Source organism: Solanum pennellii, chromosome 11 (genome assembly GCF_001406875.1).
Source record: "Solanum pennellii chromosome 11, SPENNV200".
NCBI lineage: Eukaryota > Viridiplantae > Streptophyta > Magnoliopsida > Solanales > Solanaceae > Solanum > Solanum pennellii.
Genome location: NC_028647.1, coordinates 4976055 through 4986799, shown reverse-complemented (window position 1 = coordinate 4986799; position 10745 = coordinate 4976055). Strand labels below are relative to the sequence as shown.

At 31.7% G+C, this 10745-nt stretch overlaps 1 protein-coding gene across 1 annotated transcript; it reads left to right on the top strand.

Moving 5' to 3' along the window:
- Positions 1 to 1936: 1936 nt before the first annotated feature.
- Positions 1937 to 6728, top strand: LOC107005063 (ubiquinol oxidase 4, chloroplastic/chromoplastic). Its single transcript, XM_015203546.1, has 9 exons — positions 1937 to 2247; positions 3084 to 3279; positions 3851 to 3944; positions 4223 to 4338; positions 4757 to 4865; positions 5590 to 5658; positions 5939 to 6010; positions 6096 to 6143; positions 6233 to 6728. Exons 1-9 carry the CDS (start codon positions 2072 to 2074, stop codon positions 6451 to 6453), a joined length of 1101 nt encoding a protein of 366 aa, XP_015059032.1. The 5' UTR covers positions 1937 to 2071; the 3' UTR covers positions 6454 to 6728.
- The last annotated feature ends 4017 nt before the right edge of the window (positions 6729 to 10745 follow it).

Genomic DNA, 10745 nt, shown 5'->3' with positions numbered 1-10745 from the left:
TTTAATGACATGTCATGCAAACTAAGAGAGAGTGATGTTTTTGAAGTGTCAAGTATATTTGGAGGAAAATGTGATGGTTGGGTGATATTTCGGTCCTAAATGAAACATAAATGATATTTCAAGGTAATTCCCTTAACTTGGGTGACCATTTAGGAAATTGACTCCGATTTTAATCATTTACTCTGTTTTTTATTATCTCATTTTGTCATCATTGATAAATTGGTTTTACTTATAAAGTATGAACTTGAGATATTTCAACAATTGTAAAGTAGTACAAATAGTATCATACATTGTATGTGAAAACGTGAAATTTAGTTATATTGACATGCATATAGTTGAATATGTATCAAATTCTTACCTCATATGCTCCTAACATATGCCCCACGTGTAATCAAGTAGTGGCAGAATCAAAATTTTCATTAAGAAGATTTAAAACATAAAACTTAAACACATTTATGTCTATTATATATACGTAAAAAATCATATATTAATAGTGTAACTTTCTACCGAACAGGGTCTAGAAGACCCTTTTTGGCCCTTGCTATCTCCGTCACCTACTAACTTGTAAAGACTCTTATTTTGACAAGCCCACTTAGCCTCATTTTTATTTGGGAAAAATTATATATAATAACAAACTATTAATTCAAATTAAATGTCATAAATATATTTTGATTTAATTGTCCCCTGTAACAAACTATTGATATTTTTGCAACTCTCCCTGGTGGAATTTCGCTTGCTACTCTTGTTTGGTGGCAGTCTCACGTATACAAACACAAATGTATAAAATGTGTTTGTATAAAACGAGAGGAAATTGTATAAGTACATATATTTTCGTTCTTCTTTCTCCCCTCTCTCAGATCTCGCTCGTCGCTATCCCGAATCTCGCTCGCTACCCTCGTCTCTCTCGCTTATACAATTAGAAACGAAATATATAAATTGTGATTCTGTTTGTATAAAGCGAGAAAAAATTGTATATACACATGCAAATACATATATCTTCGTCCTACACACTTATAATTATACAATACAAATATTCCACTGCCTAGTTTTCTTTTGTCTTTCTCTCGTTCTCGTTTTATACATACACAGATTATACAATTGATCTTTTATGTACAACTGCTTTCGTTTGTATATGTATAGCGAATTATACAATTTTTTTTTGTATATGTATAACGAAATATACATATCTATGTTTGCTATGAAGCACGGTTGTACAATTTTGCTATAACATATAAATATAAATTTTATGTTTGCTATATGTGAAAGTTACTCTGTTTATTTGAAAAAACCAATAGGCCCAATGTTTTATCTTGACAAGTCAATAGACCTCATTTTGATGAGCCCACTAAGCCTCGATCCTATTTTGACAAGCCCAATTGATCTCTATATTGTGGGTGAAGTGTATGATAATCGGATTTTGATGTTGTCATTTAACTTGTGTTGGTTTTTTAATTTTTTTTGTATGTGTATTCTACTCTATGTGTGAAGTTTTTATACAGCTAACGTTCACATACATAGAATTAAAATTTAACCATCGTTGCCTACTGAAATTCAATCACGTAAGCGAAAATATATGAATTTAAGCTATTTTCACAAGTTTCAAACAGTTATACATGAACGTCATTCATATGTAATTCCTATCATTTTATATGAAGCTCGATATTTTTCAAACTCTAACGTCAGATATCACATATCCAAAATAAATACATGTTGAAAAAGAATTAAATGATAAACACAAATTAAATAATGATATCAAAACAAACTATACCACGAAAAACAGGTCCAAAACTTCGGTTCGACACCGATCCAAACGAATACACCGAACCAAAAACTTACCGAAAATGACAATTACAGTCCTCCAAAAATATCTAATTTTCCAAATAACGACAAAACATTTTGGTACTTTTCAAAACAATCCCCAAACTTTTCCAATTCCATCACACTTTTTTCCAGTGGACAAAGCTGTTTGGTTTCTCAGAAAACCAACAACTTTCCCACTTTGGAATTTTCTTTACCTTACCTAAAAAGGGTATTAATTTGATTTTTTTGTGGGAAGGAAGAAGGATCAAGAATGGCGATTTCGATTTCTGCTATGAGTTTTGGAACCTCAGTTTCTTCATATTCTTGTTTGAGAGCTAGAAGTTTTGAGAAATCATCAGTTTTATGCAATTCCCAGAACCCATGTCGGTTTAATTCTGTTTTTCCGATTCGGAAATCTGATGGGTCTTCACGGTGTTCTGTTTCTAGGTAAATTATTGCATAAAGTTCTTGTTTTTATGGTAAATCAGCTCAAAAATATGATTTTTTTTCCAAATATTTGCTGTTTTTTGGGGTTGTAGTTTAGTATATTTTTGTTGGAATTTGAAATTGACAGTTGTGGCTAAGAGAAATGATTTATTTCTTTGGTTATTTAGTTTGTGTCAATTGCAAAATGGTTAGCATTCAATGATTAAAATAAAGGCAGCCCGGTGCACTAAGCTTCCACTATGTGTGTGCGGAGAGGGAGAGGGCTTTTTCTATGTAAGCACAACTCGAACTCGTGACCTCTAGGTTACCTAGCAGCAATTTTACTATGTGTGTGCGAGGAGCGCTTGTCTATGTAAGCATAACTCGAACTCGTGACCTCTAGGTTACCTAGCAGCAATTTTACTATGTGTGTACGGGGAGGGCTTGTCTATGTAAGCACAACTCGAACTCGTGACCTGTAGGTTACCTAGCAGCAATTTTACTAGTTACGCCAAGGCTCCATTCTTACTGGATATTTCTTAAAAGAATTTTGCTATGCATTTACGAGTTAAAAAGGACATTTAGTTAGTATTGGAATCTTGCAAATGATTAGCATTGAAAAGAAGTTCTTGTGCTTTTGTTGCTTAAGAAGATAGTTTATATAGTATTAGAATGTAACGAGCTCAAATAGAGCCGAATGAATATAGAGGATCTTGTAGTCGACTTGAACTAGTTTGGAACCGAGGCAAGTTAATTGCTTGATTGCTTTTTTGTAGTAATTTGCAGGTTGATTGACATTTTCTTGAACTTCACATAGATGAATGACGTCCTTCTCTCCGTTGTACAATTGTCTGCAGGAAATCATGTAGAGTTCGAGCAACGTTGTTACAAGAGAATGAAGAAGAAGTGGTTGTGGAGAAATCTTTTGCACCTAAGAGTTTTCCTGGTAATGTGGGAGGGGGAAGTAATGGGAAGCCACCAGATGATTTATCCTCTAACGGTCTAGAGAAATGGGTTATAAAGCTTGAGCAGTCTGTAAATATCTTACTCACGGTAAGCATTACATTTTCTGAATATAATTAGTGTCTTGCATATTTCTTTTCAACTCGACAACTGGCATCTTCGTCGGAATTGAGTGTCAATTAATATCAGTCCACTATGGCTCGACCTTAATATAAGTTAATCTTGGCTATATGGATTCATGCAGCATGGTGCCAATAAGTTATTTCTTCACTATTAACTACACAAGGGCCTACCCTTTCTCCCTTTCCGTAAAAGAAGAAAACACAACTAGATATGATCATGGTTTATGTTAAAGTTTCTGTTTGAATTACTTTAGTTGCAACTTGAGCAATGCATCGGAATTCGGTAATAGAGTGTGCAATTTCATCTTCTTCTGATATGTTTTGTATTGTAAGTTTATGGAATTGCTCTTTGCAGAGTGAATAAGTTATTTTCTGAAATTGATTTTATAGTATCATGTGATACGTTGATGAAAAGGTGTTTGACAGTATTTTCTATTAGGAACATCTTTATTGCAACAGGTTTACTGCTGAGTAGGTTTTCAATATTTTCATTTGGTTTGAAATTTGTCTGATTTCAAAATTATGCCTGATAATTTCAGGATTCAGTGATAAAGATTCTTGACACTTTGTATCACAACCGAAACTATGCGAGGTTTTTTGTTCTGGAAACAATTGCAAGAGTTCCTTATTTTGGTAAGTACTATTCTTTCAAGCTGCTGATTGTTTTGTAGTACCTAGATCACTTTTCAAACGTCTTCCTGTAAGATTGACTTGGCCATCGTGCAAGAGATATGATTGTACCTTTCTAAAGCAGGTTACTGACATGCTTCTTTTCCCCGTTGAAGGCCATAAATATCTTTGAGCGATTTAAAGAGACCGAATAACCCTTTCTTGATTTATTGTACTCATGAAAGATATTATTGTAAATCCAACTTCTAATAGAGACATGTGTGTCCATGTGTTCATAACAGCATTTATATCGGTTCTTCACATGTATGAGAGCTTTGGCTGGTGGAGAAGAGCAGACTATATGAAGGTGCATTTTGCTGAAAGCTGGAATGAGATGCACCATTTGCTCATTATGGAAGTAATGCCCTTCTTCTAACTTCTTGATTTACTTTCAATGCATCCAAGTTCTATTTTCCTCTCTGCCTTTTAATTAAACTGATGAGCATCTGTCTTTCCGGTTTAGTGAGTGAGTTGTATATGTTCTGGCTTAACTAGCCATAGTTTATTCAGAATGAGTTAAAATGTGAAGAGCTTGATGTTTCGTTTTCTCCATGTGCAAGTTTGAACTTTTTGCTGGAAGAGTATATTACAGCTCATTTACTTATTTACTGAAAGAATAAACTTTTTCTCTGGGATGGGCTTGTACAAATTTGCGCATCAATGTAATGAACGTATATGTCAGGCATCAGAAGCCCTTAATTTCTAGAATTTTTATTGCGATATAATACCAATATTTCTTTGTCTTGGTATTAATGGTAATTGTGGTTCAACTGCAGGAATTAGGGGGAAATGCTTGGTGGTTTGATCGATTTCTTGCACAACATATAGCTATATTCTATTATTTCATGACAGTCTTGATGTATGCTTTGAGCCCGAGAATGGCATGTAAGTTGAAATTTTAAGATCTGATGCGTCTCTGTGGGTTTAGCTTTCACGGTTTATCCATTCACTGTTTCCCCTGGCTTTTGTACGAGTTTCATCTTTTCATTGTTGTTGTTTTTAGGGGAAGCATTAGCATTTTTTAAGTCTTACTTTATTTAAATATTTGGGGGGAGGAAGGCACTTTTGATATTTTTACCGTTCTTTGCCTGGCTTTTAAGTTCTTTGATTTGTTTACCTGAATAAAATTGGTGATTTTTTGGTCACGATTTTATGTCTGATAAGGCCCTTAAGGAGTGACTGGTGGGTTTTTTTTATCAAAGGCGCGCTTTAAGCCCTAAAGCGAGGCTCAAAACGTGTTGAGCGCTTCGCCTCGCTTTATGTGCACTTTAGTGTTGTCATCAAGGTTCCAAGGCAAGCATTTCCTTGCCAATGAGCCTCTTATGAAGAATTTGAAGCTAAACAATTGATATTCACTCTATCATAATTTTTTCAATTTCTTTGGTCATATATTTGTCATTCATGTTTATAATTATTAGTTTTGGACTAAACATATATATTTTATTATTTTCTCCCTTTGCGCCTTTTTTCGTTAAAGCCCACGCTTTATTTGCGCTTTGCTCCTAAAGCCCCTACAGACCTTAGAGCTTTTTTGCGCTTTTCGCCTTTGATAATACTGTGATCAAGGCTAATATTGATACATTGATTGGTGTTCCTTCAATTTTCGCAGATCATTTCTCTGAATGTGTGGAGAGCCATGCATACGAGACTTACGATAAATTCATCAAGGATCAAGGAGGTAATTTTTTTTAAGAAGTTGAATAGTTTGAACAACAAAGTTGCACTGATGAAATTAGAAGTGCTAGTTTCCTTTAATTTGTTTGGCCGTTTCTCGAGGATATGCTGTACTATACTTCAATTTGTTTGTTTCGAACTCTTTCCTTTTTGGCATCTCTTTAATTCCAACATTCAGCAACGCATGTTTAAGACCACGAGAATCAAGGGCATTTTGGTACGAACAAATTGAAGCGGAGGGAGTATATATTCTTAATTAATATGTAGTCCGAATGCTTCTGCAGAGGAATTGAAGAATTTGCCCGCTCCAAAGATTGCAGTGGACTACTACACGGGAGGTGACTTATATTTATTTGGTGAGTGTTACATATCTTACTTAATATTCTCGTGACTCGATATCTATCTGGTTCAGTAATCTAAACCGTTTTGTGATTGCATTAGATGAGTTTCAAACATCACGAGAGCCTAATACTCGAAGACCAAAAATAGGTAAAACACACACCTCATATACCTTTAGTAAGCCGTTTTTAGACAAGTGAGAGTATAATACTGATTGAAGTCTCACGTTTTCTGTTTAGATAATCTCTATGACGTATTCATGAACATTAGAGATGACGAAGCAGAGCATTGTAAGACGATGAAAGCCTGTCAAACTCATGGGAGCCTTCGTTCTCCACACACAAATCCATGCGATGATTCTGAAGATGATACAGGGTGTTCCGTACCTCAAGCTGATTGTATAGGTATCGTCGATTGTATAAAGAAGTCAGTCACCGATACTCAAGTAACCAAAAGGTAGGAAAAGGAAAAACGCGAACAAACTATACTTGTATAGACAAAAAAATTACAAAGATATAGATACATGTTGTATCTTTTTGTCTGAGGTAGAGATGTTTTGGAAAGTTTTCAAGGCAAAATACATAGTTTACCTCATGTAAGCTTATTAAAAGGAGAAGCTCTCCTTACTAAGATTGTTTTTATATTTAGAATTTGTACCCGAAACCTGTGATTATAGGTGGAGGGATCTTGACAACGTTTGGATATATCGACTCCATGAGCTTTTTACACACACAACAGTATGTTGCCCTTTAGCCCGTGACAAGCTCAGCTATAGAGTTATGTGTACATCATAATAGGAAATGAGATTATGCTCCATGTTTCTTGTTCGCGCAGATGAATTGATATATTTATTGAATACGTTAGATGAGCTTGAAACCAGAGTTTTGTGCAACTTCAGGAAAAATAGATATGAATACTAAGTTAAATTTAATATTTGAACCAATAATAAAAATAAAATTCGATTATGTGATAGCATAGTTACATGATGAAGCTACGTTTTGGGACTCTCTTATTTTATTATAATATTATTGTAGCAAAAATATCTCATAAAGTTCTCTGAACTCCAGATTTTAGGTCATGTGAAAGTGTGCAAATTGTACTTTATGGTAGATTTTGAAGACACATCTCCAAGTCATCGTCATAAAAGTAAAGACCATAAAAAGTTGTTTGTCCTTTTCCCCTCTCATATTTCCAATTTTTTTTATCGAGCGTTCGTTATTTGCATTGCAATATATATTTAATTTGCGATTACTATTTAAATAAGAATAATAACAGAAATTTCACATTTAAGTTCTCTTATTATTATTATTATTATTATTATTCCCTATTAGTTTTAGAAATTTTCAAAATTCCTCGTTTTCGCACATCAGATTAATATATTTCGCGCATCAAGTTAGTGTATCATGTATAAAATATACATCAAATTAATGTATTATCTATAAAAGTAACGCATCTTACTTAACGATTAATGTATCTCGATTATGTATCATCGCATATATATTATTGTATCAGTTTGAGTGATTTCTGTAATTATAAATTAAAAAGGACAAATAGTAATTTCACTTTGTGATTTATGTCATTTGCTCTCTAAATAATCATATATATAAAATACGTAATGTTTGTAATTTCTTATGCTTCAAAGCAATTCCAGATAAATTGTGTTTGATCTTTTGTCTGAAAACAGAATATTTCATTACATAACGCGTAAGGTATATCAAAAATATTTTTTATTGAAAAAAATATATATCTAAAACTTAAATCGGAAACGATGGATCGCCCTAACAACTTTTTGGAGGTTCACTATATATATAGTTCATACATGGTGTAACCCTAAAGTATAATTAGGTTTGTTGGCCATGTTACACGACTCATAATATTTTCTTTGTTTTTATTGGTCCACGTTTATCATATACTAGTGGAAAAATGAAGCAGCCAATAAATAAAAATAATTAATATCGTGTCTCAGTCAGTAGCCAATAGTTTTATAATTTTTTTTTGTGTAGCTCTCCAAATTGTCTCTATAGAAGAATATGACAAAACTATATATTATATCACCAACAATACCATGTGAAAATGTTGAGGTCCTAAAGTTTTTATGTAATTATTATTATTATTATTATAGATAAGACCATAAATGATAATTAATTAATATTCCACAAGAAGTGTAAGTATAGTACGGTTGAATATTGTTAAGAATATAATTAAATAATAAAAGTGTATTTTTTTTAATAGCTAAATTTTTATATGAGATAGTTATACACTTAAATATGGTATCAGAGTCAATAGAAGTATTGACATTGAATCTCATTGTCACCCATATTAAAAAGTCGTTAATGAAGATAGATGTATAATCAAAAGATGATTATTAGCTATTAAGCAGTTATGTTTAAGGAAAAATGAACATTATATTAATTGATGATATTGTGGATTAGTCAAGCCACTTGTTTTAGAAAATTGTATTGCTCTCTTTCTGCCCTAATTTAAACTTTAATCTATTAAAGTAAATAAAATGTTTATTCTATTAATGGTGGGATTAGTTTAACATTTAATTAGTCGATGGAGGTACGCCACGTCATTACTTTTTTATGACATGGTTGAACTTCAACGTAGAAATTTTATCAAACTTCTCTAACACTATAAATATATGTTTTTAATTGAAAATATCAATTCTTCAAATTTATCGATTCATATCCATCTAAAAATCAACAAATACTATACATAAATTTTCGACCGAACTCATAAATAAAGTTCTAAACTTATTAGATTTTTATTCTCAAGTACCTTAACTACGTCATTTTCCTATTAAATCATTGAACCAGTTATAATTTGTTCCTTTTAAACCTCTTTAGTTGATTTTGATCGAATTTTCTATTGTAAATGTCTTCAATTGTGTTCGTATTGTAATTTTTTTTTTATTAAAGAATGAAGAGAAATTGTGTTAGTCTCATTTATTTTCTAATGACTTGAAATAAAACATAATTATTCTCGAGCATTTTCACTATCAATTGAACTAATGAGTTATGGAACAACATATTCCTCTACCAATACCCTTCAAAAAATTTATTTCACATCATCCAACAATGTATGTTTAAAAGGAACAAATTATGGACGGTTCAATGATTCAATAGGAAAATGACATAGTTGAGATACCTGAGGAAAAAATCCAACAAGCTTAGGGATTTGTCTATGTATTTGATCTAATTTTTTTCATAATACACATTAATATCTTACTGAAAAATGCTATTTTTTGAATGTCTCGTCAGAATTTGATTTGTCAATGAATATTTTTTGATTTTTTTTTGACGGAGATTCAAAAATTCAAAATGTCATATTTTAATTTCCTTCTCCATTTCCTTTTCATTTCTAGGTGAAGTTTCAAGGATTTTCATTTATTGCACTAATGTATAGTCCCATTTTCTATTATAATAATTGATGTGAGATCAAGGTTAGCTAGAAATACATTAAATTGTAATGTCAAATTCATAGTCAAACTTGTGTATCACAAGTCTCCATGCATTTAATAGCGATAATTACGTACGGTCAAATACGCATATATAAATCTATGAAGATTTTAATCTATTTTGTTTTGTATAATAGGATTTTTTAATTATTTTTAACTCGTAATAACGCTTAAATCAGTCATGAATTTCATCAATATTTTAACCTTTTATTAATCGTTTACATTGTGTAATTATTTCTTTGGATATATATATATATAGTTTAACAATTAAAACGTATTTACTAAAAGTAAGTAAAAGTTTAGCAAAGTTTATTAAGTAATAAACCACTTAATAACGTTCACATTATATGATTAATTTATCCTAATTTACTTAGAAAAATGTAAAGATGCATTGAAAAACTTTATAGATGCCAAAATGTTTGTAATTATTACTATTCCCTCGTTTCATTTAATGTAACACTTTTCAAATTTCGAAATTCAAATAAATTTATCTTTGATTTAAAAAAATGAAAATGGTCACATAAATGGAAATATAGGAGTACTATTTAATTAGGTATCTTATGATATTTTAGTTTACAAGTACAAAATCAACTAGACTTGTAATCGAGCGGTTCCTCATCATTAATCAGAAGTTTTAATCTGAAATTCCTAGATACAAAATCGCTTTTGTTTGACTGCAAGAGATGTGAATCCGCCTGTCCAACAGATTTCTTGAGTGTCCGAGTTTATTTATGGCATGAAACAACTCGCAGTATGGGTCTAGCTTATTGATACTGATCTCTCCGGCGGGCGGAGGATGGTCTCATATTAGCAATGTTTTGATTGCGCCTATCTGTCGTTGCCAATGAACCGATCACCAAGAGAAAGTATCTCTCTTAATCTTAAGGTGAAGCACCTTTCAGCCAGCTGAAAGAAGGTCGCGTTAGCGCCCCTGCAATCAGAAAGCCTTTTGATAACCTTAGAGGCTTCCCAATATAAAACACAAGATTTGAAGTCATTTTTTACTTCCTTAAATTCAGATCAAGTCAAAACCAACAAACGAATTAAAACAAAAAACATATATCTTCAATCTTATTTTTAAGATTATAAATACATAAAATAAAAAATTTATTTCTCTTAATTTATTTAAATTACACAAATAAAAATGAACATTTTTTTTTAACGCTTAAAAAACTTAAACGTAAAACTTAAGAAAACAAATTTTCGGCTTGATTTTTGTTGGTTATTGAAAACTATACAAATCCAATTGAATACAAAAAAAAAAAGTATAGTTAATTATTATTATTATGAGG